At 35.3% G+C, this 15,985-nt stretch overlaps 1 protein-coding gene across 5 annotated transcripts in view; it reads left to right on the plus strand.

Moving 5' to 3' along the window:
• Catspert (catsper channel auxiliary subunit tau) overlaps positions 1-15,985 on the plus strand; it is a 122,786-nt gene that overhangs the window by 8,184 nt on the left and 98,617 nt on the right. For 3 of the 5 annotated variants that reach the window (XM_021237516.2, XM_021237513.2, XM_021237517.2), the window contains exons 2-7: positions 6,322-6,408; positions 7,281-7,332; positions 8,606-8,751; positions 11,348-11,470; positions 12,539-12,583; positions 13,896-13,964. In XM_021237516.2, coding sequence (XP_021093175.1) covers positions 6,322-6,408; positions 7,281-7,332; positions 8,606-8,751; positions 11,348-11,470; positions 12,539-12,583; positions 13,896-13,964 — 522 coding nt within the window. Of the gene's footprint in view, positions 1-186; positions 328-6,321; positions 6,409-7,280; positions 7,333-8,605; positions 8,752-11,347; positions 11,471-12,538; positions 12,584-13,895; positions 13,965-15,985 lie in introns of those variants that run through there. The other 2 variants (XM_087208958.1, XM_021237514.2) reach the window with 2 other exon arrangements.

Here is a 15,985-nt window from a genome sequence, read left to right on the forward strand (position 1 = left end):
AATAGGCCCCACTTCCCAAAGGTTTCATAACCTTTCCAGTAGTGCCACAAACTGGAGACCAAGTCTTTAACACGTGGGCCTTTGAGGAACATTCAACATATAACCTAAGTAGACATCTACCTTCTTGTTATGACAAATTATTTTTTGAAACCTATACATTTTTGCTTATGTTCTAGATTCTAATTAACCTTTTGTTTTAGCAGACGTTCTCTGATATTGTTGCAGCAGAGGAAGGTGCTGGTACTTCCTCATCATTACCAGGTAGAGGTACAAGTCTAGATTCCTGACTTGCCCTCTGTTGAACCAAAGTGGGTGTTCCAAATGAAGGTAATGTGTTAAATGTGTTTCTTTTTTTAATAAATTTTATTTTATTTTCTTATTCCCCCCGGAAGCCACGTCCTCTCCCTATGCACAGATGCTTTGTTTCCATTTTTTCCTTCTATTTTCACTTTTTTCCTTGTCCCTTCCTTCCTTTCTCCCTCCCCCCTCCCTTTTCCCCTTCCCATTTGAACACTTTCTTCCCATTGGCCAACATTCATTATATTAAATGTGTTTCTTATATATGGAATACCATTAAATTTTGTTTCTTGATCCACTCTGCCAATCTTTGTCTTTTGGTTGGCGAATTGAGTCCATTCACATTGGTAGTTATAATTGTTAGATACTGACTTATTCCTGTCATTGTATTATTTAGCTTTTACTCTTTTGCTTTCTTTTCCTTCTACTTAATTGCTTTTCCCACATGATGCATTCACTATATTGGATCTTTTGCCACTGTTTGCTTCTTTGTCACTTTCTATGCTATCCTTGAGAATTTTTTGGAGTTCTGGCTTGGGGGCCATGAATTTCTTTAGGTGCTTTTTATCATGAATGTATCTTATTTCTCTGTCAACTTTGAAAGATAAGTTTGCAGGATATATCAGTCTGGGTTGGAAGTTGTTTTCTTTTAGGCCTTGAAGCACTTCATCTAAGGTCTCCTTGGTTGCTTTAAGTATGTTCAGAAGTATGTTGTAATTCTGATGAGTTTTGTTTTATAAGTGATTTGTTGCTTTTCTTTAGGAGCCATTAAAGCTCTATTCTTGTGTTCGATCTGTGATATTTTAATTATGATGTGGCATGGACTATTTTTTTTTCTGATCATGGCTCTTTGGAGTTCTGTATGCCTCTCTTATTTGTATGTTAAGTGTTTTCCCATGTCTAAAAATGTTTTCTGCCATAAAGGTTTTTTATGCCCTTTGTGCTGTCTTGTGATTTTTCATTTATTCCAATTACTCTTATATTAGCCTTGTTTGAGTCATCTAGCAGCTGTTGGATCCATTTTTAATGTTCTTTTGTTGTTTTTAAGGTATCTGTCTTTTGCTGAACACTAACCATAGCCCCATCTTATAGATCTGACATTCTGTCTTCACCTGGTTACTTCAACTACCCATATTTTCAATTATATTTTTAACACATTTATGACTAGGCTATAATTTGTATGTCTTGCTGCTGGGTGGCCCTGATTTGAATTCAGTCATTCCTGCCAGCTTGAACCACCAGTCGTACATGTATGACTGTTCCATTGAGCACCTTGTACTGCTTCTCAAGGGGTCTTTGTTTATAATAATGCAAAGAAAGGCATTGATTTAGCACACCGGATATAATCATATTCCAGTTCCTTAAGAGAAACATTAAAATGGTGTAAAAATTATAATACTGCTAATTTGTGGTACAGTGGTTGTCTACCAGCAAGGGGATATTTGTAAATTTCCATGTTAAAATTTAGAGAATTAATTATTGATAAAATTCATAAATATAAGTAAATTTTTCAATTTAATGGAATAAATTCTTTATTTTTGTAATACTTTTAAGAATTGATATGAGTAGTATTACTTAATATTTATATCTGGGAAGTAATTATTCAAATTCAAGCAACTAACTAGATTCAGTCCATTTATAGACTTTTTATTAATTGTATCAGTAAAAAGACCAATAAAAGTGATTAGATCTCTTTGTACTATCAGTACTACAAGCAGCCTGATGTGAAAGTCATGCATGAACCACCAGTGGTTAGTCATGCATGTACCACTGGTGGTTCAGGGCAATGAGAATGTGTTATGTTACCTTTGAGTGCATGGTCAATGGCATTATCCCTATCTTGTAGTTCTGACACTTTGTCCTCACTTTGGACACTTCTGTACTTTCAACAGAATTTTTATCTCTTAGATTTTTATTCTATCTTTTCATGGATTCCCATCCTTTGCTAAACTTCTCATTCATGTTTCGTATCATTTTGTTTATAGCTTGGCTATCCTGTATTAGTGTCTTTTGTGAACACAGTGATTATTTTATTAAGTCTATTATCTGTTTAGTGATACCTTCTGTGAGTTCTCTGAGAACCTTATTGATCTGTTTTTTATTTACTTTTTTATTTACTTATTTATTTATTGGTACAAGGGATTGAACTCGGGTCCTTGCACTTGCATGGCAGGTGCCAGAACCACTGAGCTAAATCCCCGGCCCTTGATCTGTTTTTTAAATCTCCTTTTATCATTTTGAATAATTCAGCTGTATTTCTTTTGGTTACATCCCCATCAATCCCCCTTGGATCAGCTTTGAGGGAATTGGAAATTTTGGAGATATTTTGTTGCCTTGACTTCTCAGGTTTCTCTGTGTGTGTGTGTGTGTGTGTGTGTGTGTGTGCGCGCGTGTGTGTGCATGTGCACGTGTACCCACACTTGTGCTGAGCTTTGGGGGTTAATTGCATTGGAAAGTCTTTGTTGTTAGTATGGAGATCTCTTTAGTGTCTGCTTTTCAGTACACAATCTGAGCTTGGCTTACTATAGGCCTTTGCCTCTGTCCCAAGGTCCAGCCCACTCCATTAATTTGGGAGGAGAGGGTACAGTGTAACTGGCCCAGTTTTTCAGAATTGGACCACAGCATTGTTAACACAAAGACAACCCAGGTATTGGCATGCAGAGAAAATCAATTAATAGGACTAACTACGCCACTCTAGCAATAGTAACAAAATTAGCAGCAATACAATAAAAGAGTTTCTTGACATACCATAAGAACTAATAATATACCACCCTTAAGGGTGGAAAAGAGATTTATAATTATAGTATAAACACAAAGACAAACCAAATATTGACATACAGTAAATAGCTACTAAATGCAGAAACAACACCTTCACTAACAATAGAAAAGAACTCAATAGTAACAACAGAGCTAACTACATATCTCAAGATTAACAAATCTTATGGCTATTCTAGTAAAGATAGAGGGGATGGGAAGAAAAAAAATAAAGTAAAATTTGAGAAAAAAATTTAAAAGTTAGGAAGAGAGAAAAGTAAGATAATGGATCCTACTACGGAGTGAAAGGAAATTAATAGAATTAGATAAAGGTAACTGAAAAGAATAAACAAGAAAAAGAAGAAAAAAAGGAGGAAAAACTCAAACCCTAAGGACCCAATGAAAGAAACTGATCCAAAAAAATCCTGTGTTTTTGAATGGATCCTCCCCCCACACACACACCAAGGTCTGCAGACTTGGGATTCAGCAGATATAAAGAATGGTTAGTAAGTCACTGCTAAGACCTATTTTGTTTCCACACTCATATTTTTCTGTGTGAATGCTGGATTCTGCCCTGCCTTTCCTGCTGGGTGTGGGCAGTCAGTGGTGTCACTCTAAGACTGTAGTCACTCCAGCAGACCTACTTTCTGTATCTCTCTGTGCACCCTAAGACACAATTTTCTTTTCTTAGCTGTATGGCCTATGGCAGCCGAGGCCAACCTGTAGCATGTGTACTGCAGCCAGCTGTTTGCTATCATTGAAAGCTCTAAAAGGTTCACCATCACTGGCCTATGAGTTTCTGAGGGAGGCCTGCTCCAGAGGCCCCTCTGTTTGTGCATCCCAGACTGTGGCAACTGTACAAGGTGAGGCATGTCCTTGTTCAGTTGGTAGGTGGGGAAAGCAAAGAGACCACTGGCCTTAATGCCAGCACTTTCAGACTCAGCTGCCTCTGAAACCCACACATGCTGGGCCTGGCTTCTCACCATGGAGGGTGGGGCCCCGGCATCCCTCCCTGCTAAGCTTAAATTTCTCAGGGCGTCTATATCCAGCCCTCCCACTTTGAGTTATCTCCCGTGTCTGTCTCCTACCTAGACCTGTGGCAGAGCAAAACTAAAAACCCTAGAGCATAGCTGCTCTGTAGCTGCTCTGCAGCTCAGTCCCAATTAACCCCTTCCCAAAATGGCTCCTGATTAAACCCTCTCAGATATGATAGGCACTGGACTGGGCTTTCTCCCCAACTCCAGCCTGCCTTGTGGAAGGAGTCACATTCAGAGTAAAACACTGTATTTTGCAATTTATAATAGATATGGGCTTCTTTTGGTGTCAGTGCTGCCAGCCTGATCTACTCTCTTTCCTTGGAGCTGCCAACCCTCCAGGCTTACCCTGTGCCAGTGTAGCCAGAGCCCCTTCCCTGGGAGCCAGAGTGAGCTTCCAGAGTACCTCCTTCCTTTCTCTGCAGTGTGCTCTGTCTCCAGCTTCTCCACAGTTTCTAGTCTTCCCATCAGCTCCCTGCCAGTTCCCAGAGATTCACTTTTCCCTTCTCTTCACCAAATTATCTTCCATGTTTCTCAATTCCAGGTCCTAGATAGGCTGTACTTCGCTGTCAGTCTCTACCCTGCCATCTTATCCCCTCCACTTTTAACCCCTCCACCCCAATTTTATTTGTTGTCCATAGAACATTAACACACTTTCAAAAGTTAAACCATATTGGGGCCGGGGATTTAGCTCAGTGGTTTCACCACCTGCTGCGCAAGCACAAGGACCTGAGTTCGATCCCCGGTACCAAAAAAAAAAAAAAGTTAAACTGTATATAAAATGTATACTCCAGGAAGTATCATTCCCTGTCTTACCTTATTCTCCTCCATCTTTCTTTTGTTAATTACTTTTTGGTTTACTCTTCTACATTATTTCGGGTACACATACATATTATTTCCTCTGCCCTCTAACACAAAAGGTTGCATTTTGCTTTTTCATTTAATATATCTTGTAAATCACTATTTTAAAAATCTTCCCCATTCTTTTATTTTTACAGCTGCATAGTACTCTATTGTAAGTATATGCTATAATTTATTCAACCAGGCTCACATTTAGCCTTTAGGTAGTTTGCAATATTTTACAATTGCAAGTCATACTGCAATGAAAACTTTGTGACACATACTTCCATTTGTTGGTGGTGCATCCTCAAGACAGATTTGTAACTCTTACATCTTTATCCCAGGTTATGTCTTTCAGCATTAAAAAGTATTCTCATTTATCTCATGCAGTGGCTTTTGACATAAAGCCTATGCTAACATTAGCCTCTGCTTTCTTTGTGTTTTCTTTGTATTTAGAATATCTTTACCTATGTTTTTATTAACCACTACTTTAGGTATGTCTCTCATATAAGTAAGGTGACCAAATATAATTTTCCTGGGACTTTCCTTGATTTTGGGACTGAAAGTGCAGAGTCCTAGGACATCTCTCATTCCTGGCACACTGTAATGGTTGGAAACAACTTCTGGTCCTTTTCTTCTTTAGCCATTGCTGTGCCACCAAGTCCCAGACCTATGGTCAGAATTTTTGCACTTTTGTTAACCTCTTGTTCAGGATGATTTCTTTGTTTATTTTTTGAGACAGGGTCTCACTATGTAGTTCAGGTTGGTCTTGAACTCACAGTGTAGGCTGGGCTGGCCTCAGACTCATGGCGACCCTTCTGCCTGAAGTAATCCCAAGTGCTGGGATCACAGGCATGCGCCACTGTACCTGAGTCAGTATGATTTTGCCTATGCTTTCTTTCTTCATGCTTGACTCCTTTCTACTCTTCCATAGTGTTTGTTATGGCTTCTCTTCCTTCCTCTCTCTATACATATTTTAATATATCTTGCTGTATGTTGAATTTATGAACAAATTGAATGGCTTTTCACATTGATATGCACTTGTCTTTCATGATTCCCTTACTCTTTTTTATATTTAATTGTATACATTGTTCTTTCTCTACTTAATTACTGATAAATTTATTAGAGATGGGGTATTTATATCTGACTGCCTATAGTACTTGAAACTTTCTAGGTAGTCACAAAATAATTACTGAATTGAATTAATCTTTTATCTAGTTATGTTCTTTTTATTCTAATGTATGTGTGTGTATATTTAAGTGACTTAAGTCACTTAAATTGCCAAGGCTGGGCTCAAACTTTTGATCTCCCTACCTCAGCCTCCCAGAGTATTGGAATTACAGATGTGTGCCACCGTGCTTGACTTAAATCTTATAGTAGTTTATTTACATTGTAGATGATGAGAAAAACTCTTACGGTGTCTGAGAATAAAGAAATGGATGCAGCACCTGAGAGATCAACTTTGGTTCCATTTGGGGATGTGGTATGTATGACTAACCTTCAGTAAACTTGTAAAATTGTTTAGGATTTGTTATGAAGCATAGATAATATTTATTACTTGGCAATAAAAAAGTATTACAGAAAATGGCTTGTCTGATAACATATTCATGAATTTTTCCATTTGTGTGAATCAGAAAAACATTGTAATAATATTGAATTTGTGGGAAATATCTTACTTCATAGTTTTAAGTCAGAGCTTCCCACTGGGCACAGTGGCACCTGCTTGAAGATCGCTCAAATTTGAGGCCAGCCTACACAGGGAGACCCTGTCTCAAAAACAAAAATAAAAAGAAAGAATCAAAGTGTTGATGTTCATTTTTGTGTTTGATTTTGTGATTAAGCCAGAGGTGCAGTTTTCTTTAACATTTAGAAAGACCTGTACAAGAGAGGATGAACATGGCACAGCCCCTGGTGTATTACAGCCAGTGCCGATAAGTGATTGTTGAATGAAAGAAGTGGTTTTAGGATAAGGGATAAAAGAGCTTATCTGAAACAAAATGTATTTACTTTCTTGTGCACAATGTTATATTTTATCAGTTTTTATCTAATACAAAATAAAAACAATTCAAATGGTGATGAGCAGAGGTAAGGGAATAATGAACTATTCCTTTGCTTATATCATTATTCATTTTAGGGTTATTTGAACTCACCCTGTCCTTTTTTCTTTTGTGTTTCTACTTTCTAGTGCTTCCCATTAACTAGATATTTTAAATGAGAAACTATTTCTAATGAGAAAAATGTGACAAAGTGGAGGGTTTTTTTAAAAAATTAAATATATTTCAGTGTAAAGTGGAAGAAAAGTTAACTTTTTAAAAAATGCATTCACCATTTGTGTTTCTGTTTTGATCATTGTAGGTTGGCTGCCTAGCTGTTCACATACAGAGTTGCAGACATTTTTTGCCTATGAGTATCCTTTCTTTTGGTTTATAAATGATAGTATGATCATATCTTCCTGTTTCAGTTATCCATTGCTACATTACAAACTGCTCTACAACTTAGTGACCTAAAAGATTAACCATTTTTTAAATCTGTGCATCCACTAAGTGGTTCCTAGGCTTCACAGTATCACAGCTCAGGCTGCAGTTGTCCGGTGGTAAGACTGGAATACAGCTCCTCTATGTATCTGATGTGTTAGACAGGATGCCTTAAAGGCTGGACTTAGCTGAAGTGCTGAAGTGGTTGGAACTTTCATCCCATGTAACTCCATCATGTTTTTTAATGAACTGATTTTGATTTTAAAAGTATGTATTCTGTTAATATATTTTTATCTTGATTACTGACGTTTTACTGTCCCCCTAGATTTTGCAGCCCAGGTGAGTGCCTCTCTCACCCATCCTGGCCCCAGTTTTAGTCCTCCACCTTCCCTTTTATGGGTTAGTCACAAGGCCAGCTCAGATTCAAGGGCAGGGAAAATAAACACCACTTTTTGATGTGGAATTAACAAAAGATGTTTGGCCCTTTTAAATCTACCTCCATCATGTAAATTAAAGGAAAAAAATGTGTATCTTTTTGGATATAATAGTAATTTGTTTGTATGTAACATTTTAAACATTTTAAAAGATTTTATTTTATATTGGTGCCTTAAATAAGCTGAAGGCTATGTTTAGACTTACTATATAAAACCAGTTTCATTACAGAGACTTGGTGTTTCTTTTCAAAAAATTTTATGGAGATTTTTGAAGATAATTAAATCATGAAAACAATTGTTTTAATGCTGTGAAAGATAATAATACAAGTAGATATAGTATAAATTAAATATATAGTGAAGTAAATTACAGAGTAGAACTCTTTGCTCTAAATTCTATTGAATTTCTTAAAATATTATCAAGTGACATATTTTTTACTTTAAAAGTTTCTATACAATTGTTTAGAATTTAAAAATTATATACTATATACCTTGAAATTAATGTATAGAATATTTGCAAAGGAGTTATGATTGAAGTGTGAAGATAAAAATATAATAAGTGATCCAAATAAAAATAAACCTACTGTTCCTTTTTATATGTGGCCATGGATAAAAATATTATTTTAGAAGACCTTTTTGTGAATAAATTATAATTATCTTCTGTATCTACTTGATTGATTTTAGGTTTTGGCCTGAATTGCTTAATGGATTAATTTTACAATGCATTATTTGTTCAATTACAACAAAACTTGTTTCTTAAATATTCTGTTTTCAGTCTACTTAAAGCATTACACAAATTTGTACATTCGCATCTCCGTAAACAGCTTTGTGAAATATACAAAAAGTTTTAGCTTGCTCTCTGGAAACAATGAAAAGAATATTGTAATTAAATTTGATGAAATGAAGTTCTTTTCCATACAGGTAATGTTAAAATTCTATTCTAGATAGAATGGTATCTCTGTAAATTTCAAATATTTCACCATAGTGCTTTTTTTTAATGAGTAGGAAAAAAGTAGTGTGCTTTCATTTGCTATTGTATTATATATTATTTCTACTCTATAGGTTATAACAGTTTTATTATTTTTTATTAAACTACTAACTGGAAATGTATAACCTTAGTGAACTCCTTTCCTGAGATGTTCCTGTCTGTGGTTTTGAGTATTTATCATGGATATGTTTTCTCTATCTTGATTTTTTCTTTTTCATCCACATATTCCACACTTTCTTTTCTTCATCTCAATCCTTTTCTCTTCCTCTGTATTATATAGACTCTTATATAGACTGAACTTATTTTTACGTGGACTAACAATACCCCCAAAGACATGTATCTAGCTGTGTATGTCATACACACATTCTTTTGTTATCATCCTTTTTTTATAAATGAGGAAACTGGGGTACTGTGTGTTTAAAGAACTTCACTACCATCATAGAGTTAGTATGTGGTGGAGGTGGGAATGTATGTAGTCTGCCTTCAGGCAACACTTCATTAAACTGCCTTTCATGTCAGACCTTCCTATGTTTCTGTTTACAGTTAAGCTTATTAGAATCATCTCAAAGCTTTCTTTAAATTACTGACACTATTCCATATAGTTACAGGATTCACTGATTAGTCCAATTGTTTCTTAATAGTTTTTAGTACATTTAGATTTTAGTGAAATTCTAAAGCATTTCCTCTATGCTCCACATGCTTTTACAATTTTATTTAAATGTTGAATATGAAAGGTGGTTCTTTAAGCATGGATCAAATAATCAAAAATAAAAACAAGCCATAGTTTTGGTAGAAGTAATTTATACTTTTTTGTTTTACTTTCCAAATAGTTTGGCTAAACTTCATTGGCAGGCTCTTAAAATTTGGAAGATATATATCCATTCAAATAGGACTTGGCATAAAACATTAATACTTGAAAGTGATATAAATTAATAGGTACCTATCTTCATTAACAAATACAATCTTGGTATAATTATTTAAATATTAACTATTAGTTTGAACACATTAAAAGCAAAGTTTTAATTGAACACTAACAGAAAGTTTGGAAGTAGCCTAATAATGACTACATAGACAATTCTTGTAACCTTTCTTTACCTATTTTCTTCAGCCTAGGCCTGGGGAGCTTTCTTTCTTGATACTGGGCAGTGGGTGGTGGGCAGGGTGCTATCCACTGTGTTCCCCTGTGTTTGGGAGGATGATAGGGGAAGGGATTTCCTGCTTTTGTGTTGTTGGCTCTTTCTTTCCCTGGTTATAGTCCACAGCTTCCCTAGGCCCTAACTGCAGTTAACTCCCATGCTGAATTTCTTCTTCCAGGTTGCAAGAGAGTTTGTAGGAAACCTATCCCAAGAATTTGGCCTCTGGAGTGCTGTCTCCTTTTCGTAGGTCATTAGAACTCCTCCCAAGATGGCATATTTGCTGAGTAAAGGGTGTGTGTATGTGTGTGGGGAGCCAAGGACCAGCTAGGTCCTTATTTCCCTTTTTCAACAACCCAGGTATTTGGTCCAATCTAGAGGACTGGTCTTCTCAGGTTAATTTTCCATGTCTAGGTGTGCTTGCTTCCCCCTTTTCAGAATACAGTACCTGCATTATCCAGTATTTCTCCCTTCCAAGCTTCCCCAATCCATGTCCTTCTCTAATCAGCCATGTTGGAATTGATCTGTATTTACTTTAAGGCACCTAAGACAATTATTAGTTTGGGACTACTTTAAATTAAATGATACATAACTTTAAGAAATCACATATAGACTATGATATCAGCCATGGTAAAAGACAACATAGAATGCACTTAAAATCTTGGGAATGAGGAAGAATGAAATTCGTTTCTAAATAGCAAACGTGTGTATAAATTTTAAATGTTATATAATAATCATATTGCGCTACATTGCACAAAGGTGGGAGAAAGTTTCAAGTTCAGGTAATAGAACTCATTTTATCAAAAAATTAAAGAGCAGAGACTGAAAAAGTTATTAGATACTCTTTAATACTAGATACTGTATTTTGATAATCTGTGTTTTGATTACCTGGATTATTTGGTTTTTATATTAAACATTAGATTATTTCTTTTGATAGTTTCAGTGTAGTCTCAAAGGTGAATTTTTTTTATAGAGTTGAAAAAAAGAATATAGCCTAGTATGTGCAAGACCCTGTGTTTGGTCCCAGTACTGGAGAGGGAGAAAGGAGAGAGACATGAGAGAGGAGAGAGAGAAAGAGAGAGAGAGACACACGCACAATGGGTGATTTTTAAAAGTCATAATTAATAAACAAGATTTTTATTGATATTAATGGATTAATATCAATAATTGGCATCAATTGATTACTTGATATTAATTTTTATTGATATTAAGGTGTATGCAACTGTAGGGTTGAAGATATATGCGACTGTGAGATTGAAAAGTTATGAACTCAATGACATACAAAACCTACGAATTTGTTATGCACATAATGTAGCTTATGGATGCATTTGGAAATTATATCTGAAATTCAGACTAAAAATTTAATGCTTCCTTTCATGTATATTTTGATATTGAGGTTCCCAGACATCAAGATGATAAGCGGAATAATATTTCCTTGGAACTGGTGCAATACAGTGATACAGAAAATTATCTTCTCCTCTTAGGAAGTGCTGAGGTGCATCTTTATGAAGTAATTCAGGTATGTATAAAAACAATGTTTTTCACCTTGGTACCACATTGTCCAGTTGGTGTTTGTTGTGATTCGTTGTACTTGATGGACTCCTTTTGTTTATTTTATGCCTTCAAATTCATATGCTTAGGATACAAAGTTCTTACTAAATGAGGATTAGTGACCCATGTCCCTGAAACATAATAGCATGAGGTTTAAAAGAAGAAATCTTGGGCAGGGGATTTAGCTCAGTGGTTCTGGCGCCTGCCTCGCAAGTGCAAGGTCCCGAGTTCAATCCTCGGTACTAAAAAAAAAAAAAAGAAGAAATCTTTTTTTAAATACACATGAAATAATACGATCTGGAAGTAATTAAGCATTGTGTAGAAAAAGTCAGGTCCCAGGTAGAACAGAAAGGTGGAAAGAAAATTTAGTGAAGCAGTTAAAAGTGCCAGGTTGTTAATCATGGAACTGGGAATAGTGTAAAATGCTGGGAAGAAAGCGATTCCTGGGGTATTGGATTGGGTAGGATAACTAGTAGGACAGCAGAAATGACCACAGATAATCACCAAGGTTCCCAAAGTTTTACTTGTTTTAGAAGATCTCAGAAGTCCCCCAGAGGATGAGGGAGGTACCCAGTGCTAACAGAGGTCAGTTTATCATGTAAATTTATGTTTATATGAACCCTCAAGAAGTGTGACGACAGCAGGGCCGGGAGTTAGCTCTGTAAGCCAGGGATTTTGCCATCTGCTGTGCAAGCGCAAGGACCTGAGTTCAAACCCAGGTACCAAAAAAACAAACAAACAAAAAACAGTGACAGCAAGCCACCTGCTCTGAGACTTTGAAAAGGGGGAAGGAACTCTTAACTAGCAGAAACTTTGTCTAAAACATAAATACAAATGTTAACATTTGTTTCTGTTAATTATATTTGGAATGTTTTTCATCTTCTGAACATTCATTGTCTGTATTTTAGCTATTTGATCCATATATGCATTTGAAAAATCACTACTTAAATTTTTACTGTTACATGATTTAAATAATATTCAGGTAAATATATTAGTAATTTTATATTTCATTATTTTATTTATTACTTTTTTCTAGAAAATGTGTTTTACTGAAGAATTACAAATGTTAAATGAAAACACAGTAAGAACTTTACTGAAATTTCCTAACTTTTGTGTGTGCATTTGTAATAATTTCTTAACATTTCATCGAACTTTACTCTGATAGATTGTAGTCTACATATTCTTTGTTACCTAACAGATACTGTTTGAATTAGTAAAAATGGGTTAACCTGAACATTTGCTCACAAAATCTTCGCCCACCCAACCTTTTAAAAACTCTATCTTACTATTAAATCGTGAAAGAGAAAATTGGAAATCACTGAGTGAGAGAGTGCAGTGCCTCCTGCTACTGCCTTGACTGCACGGCCTTGGAATCTGTGTGCTGTCCAATTGGTGCCTCAATGCTAAATTGAGGGAGCATTCCTTTTCTCACTGGGGAATTTCTGAAGGGTGTCAACAATTCTCAGTTTTTTTTTAAGTACTTAGAAACTTGATGTGTTGATTTTCCATTGGACAGACTTCTGCTGTCTCACACCCAAAAAGGGGCAAGGAACTCTAACACCCTCTTTCATTTCACACATAAGCAACCCGGGGTTCACAGAGGTGAGATCACTTGTCTGAATCAAAATCTTACCTGAAAATGAGTGGAAGTGAGAAAAAGAATGTGAGTAAATAATTTTTTAAATATGTATTCCTTTTTTCACACTCTGGTGTGAGAAACAGTGTAAATAAGGATCAAAATATATAATAGATAATGTGAAATAGAAAGAAAAGGGGCAAAGGGGAAGGAAAAGTGGGAGAAGTAGGGGAAAGGAAAGAAGGGAAAAGAATAAATATGAGAAAAGGAAATAATGGAAACAGTCTTTGCAAATAGGGAGGGACGGAGGGGGTGAACGGAGGGCAGGGGAAGGGGAAAAAAATAAGAACCAAGATACATCATGTACAGGTACAAGATCCCAGTGATGACTGTCATCATATTGTGTACCTAAAATGTACCAATAAACTTATGAATAAAAAAGATTAACATGCATATAGAAAGGTACAAAATTCATAAGTGCAGTTTGATATATATATTCATGTATCTGAATATATATGTATATATGTGTCATTTTCCCAGCATAATCATATTAACAATTCTACTTTGACATTTTCCATGTTTTAATCACATAGTATTAGTTAATTTTAACACAAAAGCTTGTAACATTTCAGAAACTGAATAGATTCTTCTATAATAGGAATTCCTTGTGTAAATGCTTCTTGTTTACAATGAGGAGATTCAGATTCATATTTTGGCATTCTAACATGTAGATTTGGGAAATAAAAATATCTCTTGCTATCACTGTTCCAGTAAAATTTCATTGTGATGAAACAAAATAAGTTTGTCACGTGTTTAGTGTGTCTGCAGGTTGGATGTGGAACTTATGTTTGCCTATGGATCCTTTGGTTACGGATTTTCACATCAGGTTAGTTCTCTTTTAAAACATTATTCTACTTTAGCTTTTCAGCCACATTATTCCATTTTGAGCTATTTTTTGCAGTTTGATAACTTCTTTAAAATAAGTGTTCTTAAAAGAATGCTGCCCCACCTTCTCATTTTGAGGCATGTGATATTTTCTTCAGCCTAGAGTAATGAGATTTTTACTGTTATTTAGTTGTACATTTTCACATGATGATCTTTCATTCGAAATGTTGCTTTTATATTACGTCTACACATATTTATATAACTAAAAATTGTTTTAAGTATTCAAAAACAAAGTGGATTTTTACATCTAAAAATACTTATTAAAAGTGCAGCGCTAGATGTTATTTAGATATTTTGTACTCTGACTTTTCCCAAATGCTTATTTTTAACATCTTGTGTCATTTGAACCGTCTTTGATTCATCAAGACAATAGTATACTCAAAGAAGTTATATTCCTAGCTATGGCTTGCCCCTTTATTTTTCTACTACTATATATTCTTGTTATCCATAAATGTTTTTATATACTAATCTCTGTCCTTTTTCATTACATCCTTAGGCTAGATTCCTATAAAGGATATTATTGTCCAAAACAATGATCCTTTCCAGGATTTGTTCTAGAGAATTGTACACGTGAATACTCTCAAGTGGTTGAACTCTCATATACCTGGGTATTATCACTATCTGGGGACATTTAAAAATTTAGTCTCATTAGTGTTGTCACAATGTAGGGAAAATAATCTCTACACTTTGTATATAACCTTTCATTTCAAATTTTTACTATTTTTATTAATAGTTTTGGAGTGTTTTTAAATTAGTAATTGAGGATAGGGACATTAGTTTTATTAAATAAATTTACTGTTGTACTAACTGATGAATTCCTATAATATATTTTAAAAATTAGCTTATTGTACAATGAAACCTTTGTTTGTGAACATAATTCATTCCAGAAAGATGCTTGTAATCCAAAGCACTTTGTATATCAAAGCAAATTTCCTCATAAGAAATAATGGAAACTCAGATAATTCATTCTACAACTCAAAAATATTCCTATAAAAATGATTATAGTACTACAGTATAATATAATAAAGAAAATACAAAATATAAAGAAAAATAAACAAATTAACCTACACTTAGCTTTGAAAATCTTCGTGGCAGGTGTGAGAGAGATGAGAGGAGAAGGTTATTTTATGAAATCACTGAAGGAATGAATCACTGCTATTTATTGACTCAGTGGAATGTTTTCTTTTCATGCAACTTTAACAAGAAATCTATCCAATGACACTTGCTTTTGCCTCCTTTTGAGGATTTCACAGAAATGTGACATTGCATTGTCATTAAACAGATTGATTGATTGCACTGCTACAGCCTTATTCAGGTGGTGCTTTTCTACAAGATTTTGCAGTTTCCCACATTTTACACATCTCTCTAATCTCATTTGAAGTGAGAGGTTCCTCCACCTTTTTCTTCTCCTTCTCTGCAGATGAGATCTCCATAATCTCTTGCTGTTGCTCATGATGAAGATCTATCAGTTTATCATTAGTCATCTCCTGGCCATGTCCCTTCACCAGCTCTTGAGTGTTTTCCTTATTTGCCTCCAGTCCAATGGTCGCCCCTAAGGACTCAATTTCATTGACAATTGGCGGCTCTTGTTTGTGAGCAAGCTCCTCTAAGTCCTGTCCAAGAATGCAATCAAGCCACAGTTTTCTCCTAACAGAATTGAGCATTCTGTTGGTGACCCCATTCCAGGCTTTATTGATAATCTTGAGGCAATTCACGATGTGGAAATGATTTTTCCAAAACACTCAGAGGGTAAGATTTGTTTCTTTGGTCGCCTCAAAGCATCACTGAAATAGTGCTTTGGTGTAAAGCTTTTCAAAGTTCTAAATGACCTGCTGATCCATGGGCTGGAAGATTGGAGTGGTGTTGGAGGGAAGAACCTTGACCTTAATGAACCTGAATTCCTCTAGTAAGATGTCCTCAAGTCCTGGAGGATAAAAAGAAGCATTATTCATAACCAACAAA

This window comes from Heterocephalus glaber, unplaced genomic scaffold (genome assembly GCF_053883595.1).
Source record: "Heterocephalus glaber isolate CG9 unplaced genomic scaffold, H.glaber_assembly_v1.0 deba00000943, whole genome shotgun sequence".
Lineage (NCBI taxonomy): Eukaryota > Metazoa > Chordata > Mammalia > Rodentia > Bathyergidae > Heterocephalus > Heterocephalus glaber.